The 15,314-nt window shown below is 39.0% G+C and overlaps 2 protein-coding genes across 3 annotated transcripts; both read right to left on the bottom strand.

The window, feature by feature from the left end:
- Window positions 1-739: 739 nt before the first annotated feature.
- On the bottom strand, window positions 740-10,546 carry LOC145974605 (uncharacterized). Of its 2 annotated transcripts, XM_083104557.1 has the most exons (5): window positions 10,443-10,517; window positions 10,218-10,296; window positions 3,157-3,245; window positions 2,555-2,779; window positions 767-2,091 (listed from the first exon to the last, which is right to left on the bottom strand). In XM_083104557.1, exons 3-5 carry the CDS (start codon window positions 3,238-3,240, stop codon window positions 1,450-1,452), a joined length of 951 nt encoding a protein of 316 aa, XP_082960683.1. In that variant the 5' UTR covers window positions 3,241-3,245; window positions 10,218-10,296; window positions 10,443-10,517; the 3' UTR covers window positions 767-1,449. The 2 variants fall into 2 exon arrangements, with proteins under 2 accessions (XP_082960682.1, XP_082960683.1); XM_083104556.1 differs by having other exon boundaries at window positions 740-2,091; window positions 10,218-10,546.
- A 688-nt stretch (window positions 10,547-11,234) lies between these two features.
- On the bottom strand, window positions 11,235-14,644 carry LOC145974602 (hyaluronidase). Its single transcript, XM_083104551.1, has 5 exons — window positions 13,631-14,644; window positions 12,923-13,134; window positions 12,322-12,748; window positions 11,672-11,876; window positions 11,235-11,601 (listed from the first exon to the last, which is right to left on the bottom strand). Exons 1-5 carry the CDS (start codon window positions 13,714-13,716, stop codon window positions 11,437-11,439), a joined length of 1,095 nt encoding a protein of 364 aa, XP_082960677.1. The 5' UTR covers window positions 13,717-14,644; the 3' UTR covers window positions 11,235-11,436.
- Window positions 14,645-15,314: the final 670 nt, after the last annotated feature.

Here is a 15,314-nt window from a genome sequence, read left to right as displayed (position 1 = left end):
TCATATGCGTGGTCAGTGTGCGAAGATAACTCGTTTATGGCAATTATCTAAAAAAATTTCGAAAATATTTAAAAAAACATTTGTATATCTGGGTTTATGAGTCAAAATCGACATCTTATCACTTGGATCGAACTTCATTGAATTAATTGTTATGAATATTATTTTTGTTAATATTATCGATATAAATTGGATAATTCTATATATATATATATATATATATATATATATATATATATATATATATATAGTTATATATCCAAATATCTTTATTTATCGAATGTACTAGAAAGGATCCAAGCACGAATGTATCGATAAGAAATTCGAAAATATCTTGTAATCTATATGTCACAACGAAGAACATTTGCTTTTAGGCATGATTTTATCTACACAAAATATTTTTGTGATTAAGTCCCACCAGGAGGAAACCTGATAATGAAAATGTGATTAGCTTTACAAAGTAGACATATTTTCTTAAAAAACCAAATAAAAGTAAAAGATATAAAAATATGTCAAATGATTTTAAGTTTTCAAATATAATAGAGCATAATATTATTAACAATAAAATAAAATTCCTGTAAGAAGAGTGAGAGAGAAAAAAAAGAGATAGAGAGGGAAAGAAAGAGAGAGAAAGAGAGAAAGAGAGGAAGAAAGGAAAATAAAGAGTATTTTCAGAAATGGGAAAAAAATATTTACATTATATGGGAATCATCAAAAAGGCATAAGTGAAATAAGCAATACATACCATCGATGGTCTTTATTCCCTAGGAGAATAATACAATGCCTACGTCGTAGTAGTCAACGTCATATCAAGACTGATATACAGACTTGAGAATATTATTCACACACACATACGTTCATCGATCGAGATGTTGATCTCGACTGATGCTGAAACATCACTCTACATGTTTAAACTTGAATTAAACACCCAATTTTGTTCTGCAACTATTTAAATAATTAATTAACATAATAACAATTATATAAATATATATTAAAATTTGCTCCAATACACCCCCAATCATTCCACTTTCTCACTCATGCTCTTGCTATTTCTCTTTCTCATCCTCACTAGCGAATCCAGTATAATTAATTTTGAAACATTATATCCATATTTATTTTTAATTCGCATGTATTATTTTCTAATTTCGTATAATATAAACTTTCCTATAGAATATAAAGGATATCTTTCTTGAAAAAATAATTTTATCATAATCCATTATTTTATCATAATAAATATATCAACAATTAATATCTCATGATTCAATTAGTACTACGTAAATAAATATGTAGAATCAAGATTAGAGATACTATATTAGAGATTCAAATTCTCTTATCGAAATATCTACATTACAAACATATTTTCTAAAGATCTCGACCCACTTCTGCATATTTTGTGAGCGTGACGAACGAAGATGACATCTGTGCGACGACAAATTCTGCTTCGGCAAGCTTTTAGAAATCCTTCTTCTTCTTCTCCTTGCTTACCAAGATATTGTCGTGATAACTGATCTCTTGGCCGGCGACAGCAGGATGCAAATAATGCGGCTCCACGTCGATCTTTTCCTTCACGTCAGAGTCCAGTACCAGAGAATGATGGGGTCCACGATGTAGATGCTGTTGCTGTTGCTGCTGATGTTGATGCTGATGCTGATGCTCATGCGGGTGTTGATGATGGTGCTCGTGGCCTTCTTCTTCGTCTCCCTCGCTATACTTTTTGAACAGTTCCCGAAATTTCTCCAAATCGATGTCCTCCTCTTCGAACTTGGAGAATTCCTTCAGACCGGATTCGTCCAGTTTCTGTGATTCTTTCAATTTCTTAAAAAGTTGAAGGAATCGTTCGTTAGTCTGAGTTCCGTCTCTCGTCGTGTTCTTCGAGGCATTCAAATTCGGATCTAGCAGCAAATCTGGTGTTTCGTGCGCTACGTTCACGTTTTTGTCCAAGTTTTCCTCCGTCAAAGATTGCAGCAAAGTGTTGTAATCCGGTTTGATTTTCGAAGTTTCCATGCAGGAGCTGCAGGAGCAATTTGTGATAATCTGCACCTTCTTCTGCATGGTCACTGGATTATTCTGCTCATCTTTGCAATCTAGCGTAACCTGAAAGAATAATATAATTCTGAATAAAATAAAAAAGTCACAATATAATCCTGAATAAAAAAATTAAACAAGAATCAAGAACAAGTATCTTTTAAAACCTTGCTATTATATTTTGTGTTTATATTTATGAGAATAAACTTGTTGAATAAAATTATATATATAGTTTGATAAGTGATTAATGATTGTGTTATCAATCGTATATATTTATAAAAGTACATTACGTGATAGAAAATGCAACTGCTACGACTAATCCAGTACTTAAGAGCATTATTACAAATCACAAAGAAATGATAGCGTTAACATTTTTTTTTAATTAACATGATAACCTTTTTTATAAATTACAAATTGTTTATTCTAAGAAACAAGCGTAACACAATACGACTTTCGTAACACAATACGACTTTTAAGAAAGATAAAATTTTAATTATCAATCATGTTTTAATTCCTGTATTTATATACTCACAGTGTGCCAAACGCTGTCCAGAGGTTGACAAGAATCGCAGTAAGGTCTTATGAGATCACCGGGTGCGGAGGGCTCGCTATGAGGGACCATGTACGAAAAACAAGCACCAACGCATACATTATTGTCCAATTCTTGCGAAGAGCACTGAGGCCATGTCACTACCTGCTTTATCGGTGTTGTCTTACACCAACTGTGCTTATCTGGATACAGCACGATATTGTGAACCTAAAGATTATTATTAGATAAGATAGATTTATATATTTAACATATCTATTTATTTAAATTTGTACAAGAAGGATACGTCATTATACATAGCATTTCCAAATTTATTAATAACAATTCTTTAAATTGTTTTCCTTGTCTATCTATTGATACAAAATCCGAAATGTCTGATATATACTTGAATTTTATTTATTAATAATTATCTGCATACGTAATAATAATGGCGTATTAAGCTTCAATTGGACTCTTTCTTTCTCAATATTAAGAGAAAAATATTTCAAAAAGAATTAAATAATATATATAAAATTTTTCTTTTGTAAAAATTTGATTAAAACAAATTATTTAATTTTGTGAAATTTCATTAACAATCAAAAACGAACCTTGTGTTCACGATGAGCATCGAGCTGAACGGAATACATCATTAACAACAGCGTCATCGTCGACAACCATCGTATCGTCCCCATGATTCCTGAAAAAATACAAGGAAACAGAAATATCCGAGTCTCTCTAATCTAATCGGATAGAGCAAGTAAAATAATTCAAATATTCGAAAAGTCGCATAATTTTTCTGCAAAAATGAGAGATTTGTGTGGCTATTGCGAAATTGTTTACATCGCCGAAGAATTATCATGCTGGGAATATAATGACGAAGAGAAGGGAGAGCTGGTCCTGAATGCAAATTTTGATATTTTCTACGAACTGATGAGACGATTGCAGTCTCCGATGTGCGTGTCAGGTGTCTTGGGAGATCGTGATTATCTCTTCGAGTGAATAATAGTCGCGCGACGTCGTTAGAAATCATTAAGATAGCATGCTCTCGAGTCTTTGAGGTTCAACGACCAGTCGAAATTGCGTCACAGAGAGATGTGGAAAGGATACAGTCAGAGAAAGAGAAAGAGAAAGAGTCGCATTCCCTCATGTCAGTACCTATATAAACTTTATTCATCCATATATTCGCGATATATTGCTGATATTTGCTGGCGAAAAACAAATTTTAAATCCGTGATATTTAAATATTAATTTCTCTGAGCAATTGCGTAAAACGATAGAGAAAGATAATACCTAAATAAATTACTTTCACTACCGGGAAGTTAATTAAATGGTTCGCACGCGCGACCTCCAAGTATCCGTAAAAGACACGTCGAAAGTTATGGTCCGCCCGTTTCGGCGCCAACGAAGGAACGGGTTCTCGTCGACGGCGCGACGATGGTTCATTCATAGATCGTTAGTTAAGGCCCGATTCCCCGATCTCGATGTGGCATGCTCGAGTTTAAGTTTCCGAGATCTCGAGATAAAAGAAGTTCTTGTATCCTCGAAACTTGGCGGATAGGTGGGCATTCGTCGTAGACGTCCCCGCCATAAATAGCGGCGGATTTAAAGCAACAAACCTGAGATGCACTCCTTCCGGCGATGTAAATAATTTCAAAGCCACGGAATGCTTGGATGTGAGGCGCCCCGCGAAAGATAAAAGATAGAAGAACGTGCCCTCCATTTAAATACAACAAGCTAAAACCGTGATTAAGATTCTGCGAATAAAAAGAAACTTGCCGTCGTAAAAAAGTAAAATAAAAAGTTTACGCAACATATAATATCTTTTAAGGTAATTTAAATATATATAATAATTAAAATAAAAAATATTAAATGTATATTAATAATTAAAATAAAATATAAAATAATATTAAATATATATAATATAAAAAAAATTATACACACATATACACATGTGCGCGCGAACATTGGTAACAATTTTAAAGAAACAGGCAAGAGAAAAAAAGAAGCATTAATATAATAAAATCTATAAAAAGATATACATATTTAAAGGAAATAATATATACAGATGTCTATATCAAATACAAAAAGTTTCAGATTTTAAATATGCTTGTTATGAGCGTTTCGCGCTTATCGAAAATTAAATCTTCCGCGATATATCCAACCGCAGCTACATCGATACGAGTGTCGAACCAGGAGGACGCGGTTCCAATTACATCGAATTCGTTGCTTTTTCGGCTGCTCCGAAAAAAAGGAACCGAAATCGTGAGATCCCGCGACGTTGCATAGGTACTCTCGTCCTTCGAAGGATTCACGTCCTCGTCGGGGCCACGTCGGACTCGCGAGCTGAATTCCTGACAACGGCAAGAATCTTGTCCCTCGCCGAACAATTGGTCGTCGGCATTTCCAGAGAGAGGAACGATTTTTCGTTCCCCTCCGTCGCCGTCATGCATTTCGATTCTCCGCTCTACCCCTCCGGCTCTCTCCGCGCGTCGTCACCTCATTTTCTCCTCGTCTCCCTTCGCGTCTCCTTTTCCTCCTATTTCACATCTCTTGTACTCCTCCAGTCGGTCCTATGAACGCAGAGTCGATTCGCAGGAACATCTTTTTCCTCGCTTTTCAATGCAACCCTTCGTCTCCCTTTCATTCTCACGCAAAATCTCTCCAATCTCCCGTCCCTTATTCCGAGTTCCGAGAACCACGATGCAATCAGGATTGCATCAATTTCGTGAATTTTGAAGAAGCTAATCGTCAGAAATGATTTAAAGGAAATTATCAATTTGTATCTTAAATATTGGATTACAAAATCTACGTCATTATCAGCATATCCGATGAAATGATTGATTGTTCGATAATATCGTCGAATTTATCGTATCGCGAGAATAGAATCTTATTCTTAATTGGGTTCTTGTTTACGGGACGCAACTTGAGAAATCCGAAGAAACGTATCACGTTTCAAAAAATTAGGCCTCTCGAGTAATTCTTGTTGAATCACCCTGTATGGTTCGAGACCGCAAAGGTGTGGGGCAACACGATGCGGCCGCCCGTCTCATTTCTACGAGCGGAGATTTGAATGACCGAATAGGATGCAGCAGGGACGTACTCGAGCAAGGCTTAATTCGTTTCGGTCGATTCGAGACTTTCGAGATGCAAAAGCATTTAATGTCATCATCTCTGCATTTATATGATTATATCAATAAGGAAATAAAATCAAATAAAATAAATATATATATATATGTATAATATATGATAAAATTGATATGTATACATCATCAGTATCCTGATGTCGCCAATAAAAGATTTCATACTATTTTGTAAAATGCTTAACTTTATAATTCAATTATTGTCGCTTGATAGTTTTAATCGGTATTTTCCAAACATTTTTAAGATTCATAATCTTAACCGTGATCAATTAAATTGTTTCTTTATATTCATACAAAACGAAATCCAGAGAAAATCAAATTATTAATCGATATCCAAAATTATTCTACATATAATTCAATGAAAAGTCATATTTCCCAGTTTTCTTAATTGTTTTAGTTTCGAAGTTTCACACTGCAATGGTCTTCATCATAATCTCAAAGTACAAATATAGAGTTTTTACATTTCGCCACGAAATAAAGTGGCTACGGCCCTGTGACGGCCGTAGCCAGAAGTCCAAAGCTCTTTGTTGCTGCGCCACCTTCTCTTCTCGCCTCTGGGTCCGTGTCGGTGGCACGGAGGACCTACGGCCCACCTCCTTCTTCGCCTCCATTTCGGTCCCGTGCCTTCGATTTGCTCGTGTCCTCGAGATACCGAGAGAAGATAGAGAGAAAGAGAGAGAAATGAGGCGGGTGAGAGCAGGAGGGCAATAGGATCGAAGCGAGAGGAGATGAATGGAGCGAGAGAGAAAGAGAGAGGGTCCTGCACCCAGCCGCGAGATTAATTTGATTTTCAAGCAAATTTGACGCGCCCTCGAGCCTAGGCGGTGCTGGCACAAAGAGCACCGCGCCTGTCCGCCCATGTGTGTGCCACGATCGAAATCCCCGACGGTTTTCCATCGATTCTCTCTCCCGTTGATCCTTCTTCATCTATCCTCCGTCGACAGCGCAGCGTCCGATGCGTTCGTTATAAAAGCACGATACGTATCGCAGGCGTTTTAGCGTTGAGAGCGTTAGATATTAGATCGCGTAGCAAACTGAAATGTCAAGATAGTTAACTATATTTATCGATGACATCAGCAGCGAGGAAACCATCGCGTTTCCTTTGATCAGCCATTAAGTTTTTACGCGGTTCATAATTATAAAAAAATTTTGATTCAATCTAAATTATATATTACATTTATCTCGCTGTCTTCCTTATTTCAAATTACGCAATAAATAAATTGAGAGAGAAGAATATAACACTTTTTTATTGCTATATTAAAGATATTTATCATTTGTTGCCTAGAGCTGCGTTTTACGTCATAGAGCCGAGATCAAGGTATATTGAGAAAAAAAGATGAAAAGAAATCGCAGTCGCCGACACATACACTTCGCGAATACTCGTAGCCTTTCATACGTCTTCGTGATCGAAACTTTTCGCTCTATTGTGTAGTCTCTTCTCTCTGTGTAACTCGATTGGTCTTCTCTCGTCGACAATCGTAAGCGATATATATGGTCTGACATCAGGGTCACAGGTCGCGAGCGAGCAGCAGCGACGATTTGTTTCCTGATGAAGCTGTCCACGGCGAGAAAAAATATTATTCCTGCCTTTCCTCTAGTATATGTGCGTGTATGTGTTGGATTCATGCGTGCGCCAATCCATCCTGGGGTCCGTGTATAATACCTCGCCGGGGGAGAGATCCGGCCGTTACGGAGTTCAATCTCCCGAACTTAATGATCTGGTGCATGGCCGAGCGATTCGGAGATGACGGCGAGTGATATATCCATAATTAGGTGTCTCGGCCCTTAATCTCCCCCATTGATTTTAATGAAAATCTCCACCTCCCGTTTTGACATACCCTAATTTCACATTTTGCCGGGACGCCGGCGCGTCCGATATTTTTCTTTCTATTTCCTTCTGTTGCTCCTCTTCTTTTTCTTCGGGATATCGGGATACCCTGGGCGAACTAATAGATGGCCCGCGGATACAGAGTGAGCTTGAAAGATCGAGGAAGAGTAAGGAAATAAAAGAGGAGGCGACCGCGCGAGGGTGCGGATCGCGCGAGGATACCCGAAGGGAAGAGAGAAAGAGATGGCGAAGAGACGAGGGCTCGCGGGGTACGTAAGGGAGAACCAGGAACGGGCGGGCGTGCGAGGGAGACGGACGGCGCCGAAAAAAGGAGTTTGCCAACAGCACCGGGGGATGCCCGAAAACACGCTGGACGTGTGGCGCCATTTCGGCTCCTTTTTTTTCTCCTTCTTCTTCGCCGTCGCCGTGCCCCTCCGTGCGTGCGCGGCTTTTTTTCTCGTGCTTTTGTTTCTTCGCCCATACTAATTCTTCGCGAGCTGCACGGCGTGTCCGGAACGCGTGTGGAGAACGAATCAACGGAGCCCGTGAGAAGGGGACGGGGGAGCGAGCCAGGCGGAAGAAAACTTTCGCGAGCTTTGCTCTATTCCTTCGCGATAAAATAGTTTGCGTTAAGAGAGTGGGTCGGGATTTTTATTTTTGCTTTACTTTCTCATTCGCCAAAAAATGCTATATATCTTTTACACATATTTCTTATATATCCATAAAAGTAATATCAACATGTATATTTGTTATTAAGTTATGTATGTAGAATTTTGGAGAGGTGGAGGAAAATAGGCGACGAAAGTGGCCCCGCGTGCGCCCAGCACACGCGACTCGTGTGCGCGACGCTTTAAGGGCCCCCTTGGCGCGATGTGGTTGGCCCCCGTGAGCGCGCGGACCACATACCTGCAAACGAACGCTCTTAAAAGGGAGGGCACAGCCAAAGAACAGGTCGTTAAAATGTAATGACATTGTTGTTTTTAATGCTCGCCTCTTTAAAACGGGCCCTTTCGTCTTCCTCGAGCCTGCCCCCGCTACTTCTGGCGCTACTAAAACCCCCTTTCCCCTTTGATCCGCCCTTTCGCCCACGGCCGAGATCTCTTTAGCACTCTTCTCTTTCCCTCGTTCACGCGAAAAACAAGGAAGAACAAATTGCGAATTATTCGTCCTCTTTCGATCGATATTGCTCGAAAAAAATATCCAGTTATACGCTTCGTCAATTCTTTTGAGAAGACATTTTTACAATATCTTAAATATAGAAAAATATTGCGAATAATTTGCAAGCAATTTTCAATAGTTTCATCTGAAAAAAGTTTTAAATGCGAAATATTTAAAAAAATATTTCTAACAAATAAATAATGACATAGTAATATTCGCATTAAATTAATAAATAATAATATTAATTATAAAAATATGTCTGATTGAACATATACGCGAGTGTTTTGTTAAAAATATTTCGCATAACTCTTTTCCAATAGAGGAAAAAGAAGAGGAAAATTGTTGATAATATATTCTATCAAAAGATCAATACTTCAATAATAAAGTTTTTTGTTCGACGATACATTTCCATGCACGTGAGAAATATTGCGACGTTTGATCGGCGCGATTAACTCGGAATCGAAACTCCGATATTCTCACCTTGTCGGACACCTAGAAGATCGACCAATTAAGCTGGACGGTAGCTGCGAGCTATGGACCAATCGTGGACAGTCTCCGTTAGAAAGAAACCGATTACGGGTTCGCTACCGCGCAACAGTTTAGTTTGGAACTTAACTGTTGCGTCTAAGAAGAGCTATCATTAAGTCTGGAATAGGGGTCTGAGGGCATTTAGGATTAGTGGCCGAAGCGTTTTGGATAGGATGCTTCTGTATCGCTCAAGTATTCGGACCCCTCATCCACACTTTGGAAGAGAACCGCGATCATCATAACTCGATCAGCTGGTGTTGAATTCCTCGTTTCTCGAAGCGAAAGATATCAGAGACATTAAAGATATTCGTATGATAAACTGCATAAAATACACCATTTCCGGTAATAGGAAAAATTTTCTCTTAACAGTGGAGTAATAGGAGATGGCTTGCGCTCTCTCGAGACGCTCACTAGCTCGAAAGCGATGGCGTAAGCTTATGCTCTTAAAAGGAAGGGCACAGCTAAAGAACAGATCATTAAAGTGATGTTTAAGAAATTAAAGGAATTTTAAACTACACTATTTACATCATTATTTGAATCTGCCTATATATCTGATGATCCTTTTAAGTATTCAATATAAAATCTCGCACTTCGAATGGACCGAAACTTTCGCAATTCTCCGATCAATTTATTCAGAATTCCGAAGCAATGAGAGTACGTCGATCGCGCCATATATACGTATACGGACGATGCGTGCACATGTTCGCCGATGCGTGTGTGTATATACGCGCAGGAAACGCACGCATTCAATTCACGAATGCACATGCACACAAATATACGCGAGCACAAATGCGTTTCGAATTTCGCAAGAGACAGACGATCTCTCGCTGAATGCAGACTCTTTTCGACGAGTCAGCGATTTTCGCGAGCCGCTCGTCGACAGCTGGATCAGAATCGAGTCGCAACTACCGATGAAAAGAGCTGTTACCATCTTAAAATGAATAACGATGCTGGCGTCTCAAGTCTATCACCGATCCGAGAAGCCTTGGCTTTTCTCGGAGGGACTGTCACTCACCTCGGTTTGCACGTCACCGTTGTTGTCGCTGTCTCGCGAACTGCGCACCAACGCGTCGCCGGTTTTCTTGCGAGATCACCTAGAGCAACAGGTATTCTGGTCACCGCTGGGGCGACTGGGAATCTTGCCTCTCTCGCAAGCGGACCGAGAAAGACAATCCCCGGGTTCTCTGTTTCCGGTCAGGTGGATCTGATGGTTCGAAAGAGTGCGTACGAAAACCTCCACCTTTCAAGTACTTGGAAGCTTCCGATATCACAAAGCTGAGAGCTGAACCGAGCTAAGCTGAGCACGAAACTGTGCTGCCGATCTCTCGTGTTCCGTTCTCCTCTACTACCTCCCGCCCGCCCGCCGCCTCCTCCTTCTCTTCTTCTTCCTCTACCTCCACCATCGGGTTCCCCTTCAGCTTCTCCTTCTACTCGCGGTGCGCGCGTTCGGTTCCCGTTCCGCGCCGCGCGTTCCCGTTCCGTTCTCCCTCTTTGTCGATCTCGCGCCTCCAGATCAACATTCTCTGCAGGTGCGACAGAGTTGAGAGAAAGGACAAGGGGCAACAACGAGGCGAATACAAGAAGGGGGAGAGAGATCAAACGTATGTGAGCAAGAAAGATCTGCTGACTACCACCTCTTCTCTACAGAAAACGCGTCGCGCGTATTGTAAAAAAGCATATCGCCCGAGGCGTTACATCGCGAACCAGTAAAACATGTCGTACGCCTAGCATACGCGCGCTCATTGTCCTCGTCGTGAGACCGGATCGCGCGCAATCGTCTGTTTCAAGGCAGAGCGCGAAGGTGACGAGGAGGAGGATTCGAGGATGATGAGTCGGACGCTGCGTCGCACGCCTCCGTCGACGTTAACGAGATTACTAGGGCTGCCGCCGGTCCACAAGAATTCGGAGCCCGGAACAGCTGAAACTTGGCGACTTGATCGCGTGCTTCCCTCTCTTGCTCTCATAGTTTCTCTCTCTCTCAATCTTAGTTTGTAGTTTACGATATTCATCTACGGTTCCTCGAAATTTATAGTTTCTTTGAGAGATTGGAATTTTGTTTATATTTGTTAAATCTATAAATTATATCTAAAAATGTTTGAAAACATAAATATGTCAGATCTTATTAGGAACTGCGAAGCTAAAATTTGAATTAATGATTATATATAAATAAAACCGCCATTTGTACTATTGTTAGTTGAACATGCGCAATCGTCGCTTCTAAATCAATAAATGCATTATTGCTGCTTGATTCGCTTTATGGCCGGCCCTAAGACGTCTTTCACATATTGCTGCAGATTCTTGCACTTCTCCTCCGTGTTTGTATCTTCGGAGCTGCCCCAAATGATCATACCGTTGGCACCGAGGCTGGCAATCGTGTTGATCGTGTTCTTTGTATCTTCCTGTACAAATAAATTATTGGAATCAATATTGATGTTCTCGAGGCGTCTCGAGAAGTTCGAAAGAACTCACCTTACTAACAAAGTTATTTCTATGATCTTGATACTTGAACCAATGATACGGAAGAACTTGTTGTTTGCGGAGACTCTTCTCCGCCATTCGCAATGCCTCCGATACTCTGCCCTTCACGAAACCCATTCGATCCATCTCCCTGATCTCTTGCCTTAAGTATACGGAAGGTATGTGCACGTCCTCGAGTGTGAAAAGCCAAGACATTCTACGAAAATTATTATCCGTCATTAGCCGACCTTCTAAGACGTCGACTGTTTCTTTATCGTTCTCCGCGATTAGATAACATAATGGGTATGTGAAACTGCAAGTGTCGCTCCGGATTTAGCTATATTTATACTATCCCGACCTTGACCTATTTAATCATAAATATCATAATCTCGATACTCGATCTATGATTGGCCTACGTCCGGGATGATATCAGAAACCAACCGGTGAAATAAATAATAAATTTTATCAGGCGATGAGGTGACAAATTAATGCCGACTTGAATGTTAAACCGTGAGATGTTATACGTGTGATGTTATACCGCGAGATAATCTACGAGAGATCCGTAAACATTCCGCATAAGCATAATGACGCACTTACACATGTATACTATTAAATTATACACGCTATCAGATGTGAATTATCGATTCGTCGGATATACTCACTCGTCGTTTTCTACCATAGTCTGACGACTGCAATGCGCGGTACGTTGGCCAGGAGTATAATTGAAGCAATGTGGATAACCGTAGTAACCCCAGGTGGCTTTAGGCCGAAGTTTCTTAGCTGTCTTCAGGGTTTCCTCCATAAATATTCTGCCATACTTCTCGAAACGACGCTTCGCTTCCTTCTTAATGGCCGCGTCGCTCCAAATAGGATGCTGCTCACGTTCCAATTTTATGGACAGAGTCTTGTAAGGTTCGAGGGAAGCCCAGTTTTGTCGGAAGATCGGTCGCCAGCTCTCAAAGTCTATCACACCGATGCCGCTGAATGACTCGTCAGGAATTTGCTTGATCAAATGCTTCCGGAATATCTCGAGATGCTCCTTCAAATCACCTTCTTGGGGAACGCCACCGTTTCTTTTCGTTACAGCTCCTGAAAATACGAAAACTAATTAGAGAATGACAAAAATAAAAGATCTGAAAAATTAAAGTGTTGAAAATAAGATCTAAGAATTGAAACATTTAAAAGATATCTGAAAAATGTTTAATCTTTTGTAGATCCGCTTCAGAATAATTTTATTTGATGACAAAATTACTTTCGGTTTACCATTTTTATCGGATAATAGCGCCGGAAACATTCCAGGATCATAAAGAATCACGATCTCTTCACCGCGAAACTCATCATTTGCATTTTGATGAATTCCAAAATTCTTGAGATTCTCAAATTTCACACCGTATTTGTGACATACGAAACTGGGCACGTTCCAGTAAACGTCAAATTGTTGCGGGTTGCCTGCTTCGAGGGTCGTTGTGCCTAGACTGGATAGAAACACGAGGTAACTCATGGACAATGACACCGGTTAGATAAGATATTCTCGGGCCGCCGGAGATTCGTATGTTTCGCATTTATGAAATTTTTAAGACTGAATTAACAATCCTCGCATCAAATAATTCAACAACATATTAAATCTCCAGTGATATGACAAGTAATTAAAAAATGATATAATTTTCTTGTGATTACATTTACAACAGATATTCATAAATAGAAAATACAAAACTTAAATAAAAAAATGTATATTTGTGTATATGATAAACAACGTAGAAAAGAAGGAATTTATTTAACAAGTAAAATTAAAATATTTAATTCTATATCTAACAGCTATATCAACATATGATATATTCTATATAAACATATTGATGAAGGACGACACAAGATACTTAAATACGAACCTAAATAAAACTAAACCTTTTTTTCAAGTAAACTTCGCGATTCTAGAAGGGTTGAAAAATATAATATTTTTCAAGCGAAAAATACCCAAAAAAAGTGGCGGCCGCGATGGTCACGAAGGTAGAGATGAGTAAATATTGACTCAGTAGAATCGTGGCTTGCTTGAGCTCCATAATAAAATTTTGCAGTAGATCTGTGTGAGTTTCGATGGCAAATTACAAACTGATGATCGAGAGTCCTGTGGTGTCGAGGCGCTACTAATTAATCAATTGACAAGGTGGTGCCAAACGATGAAGTGACCAAGGACCTTCACAATGGTCAGACTAGAGTTAACGTCGTTAGTACACTAAGCGTGCGACTGAATTCCGCTCGATTTCAGGGCAGTATTTATTCTGCACATCGTGTCTGTCTCGTGTCTTCCCCACCTATTTACTCGTCCACGCCTCGTAGTGTTATCTGGCTCCGGGTATTGTTTGATGATTCGACGTTTCCGCCTTTTGCACATATTCCCCTTGAGTTTCTTTTTTTTGCCTTTTGTTTATTACTGTGCTGCAGCACAAGAGGTACGTGGGCGCTAGCAAGTCATTCATAGCTCTTGGTGGGCGCCTATTAAACGACGCGAGATCGATGCGAATGTCTCATTAGGAACTTCCTGCATGATAAAACATGATGAATTTTTTACGAAATAAATAGCCTTCCTTCCTTTTTCTATAATAAAGAATTTATCGTCATCAAATGGTTACTCGCCATTTAAAGAAATTTTATGAGTTTCTTGCAATTGCAAGAAATGTTTTATTGTAAAGATATTTGGAATGACGAATATGTCCTTTTGGCATGTAATGCAGGTGTTAAACAATGTATTTTATAACTATGTACTTGTAATATAAAAAGCTCATAAAAGTATCATGTCTATGTTGGCATATGATGAAAATAATTGCTGGAAATGATTTATGCAAAATATTCTAGTGGGAAATATATGATTCCTCGAACACATTAAAATGACGCTCCTTTCTAACTTTATAATGAAAATGTTTTTTTTTGTGTTTATGCGGTATTATTTAAAAGTGATAAAAATTCGATGGATTCCGATAGACACAAAGATTGCCTAAATTAAATTAATAAATGCTTATAAATATGGATAATAATTATCATACGCAAATATTAGGTTTTACTTAGTACATAAATATTTGATTACACACACGCAATTAATATAATAAATTATCGACAAAAAAGTTAATAGAATTTGATATTAAATGTCAATTGCATTATTAGTTTTCCCACATAAAGAAAACACTTTATATTCATAGGTATTACATAGCAAGCTCCTACTTATTGTATCCCTGACTCTGTTTTCTTGATCACCATTTAGCATTAATTAAACAGGTCGACGTTTATATATCGGTTTCATTAGAAATTTGAATAAGCTGAAATGCAAATTTTCACACCTGGAAAAACAATTTTAAATAAACTGGGGAGTAGATTCGTATCAACTATTGATCGTTAGCGATATCGTTAGATCGGCAGTTTATGTGTATACATTCATTTAAACAGAAATGGAATCCGTATATCCTGTCTGTTCCTGACAGTATTGATCGATCATTTATACGTATAACGAGTTTACAAACTTATCGAAGGTTGGTCGTTACTCGGATGTCGTCTTCCTATTTAAAACAAAATGTAAATTTTAACCGGTTATAATCGCTACGGGTTTTCTCTCTTATCTTGAGGCCTTGTCACGTCGGCCGCTCTAGGTTGCAATGTGACGTTTGCT

This window comes from Camponotus vicinus, unplaced genomic scaffold (assembly GCF_025532165.1).
Source record: "Camponotus vicinus isolate PSW18456_S1 unplaced genomic scaffold, iyCamVici1.0 SCAF_7, whole genome shotgun sequence".
NCBI classification, from domain to species: domain Eukaryota; kingdom Metazoa; phylum Arthropoda; class Insecta; order Hymenoptera; family Formicidae; genus Camponotus; species Camponotus vicinus.
This window is presented reverse-complemented; position numbering and strand designations above follow the sequence as displayed.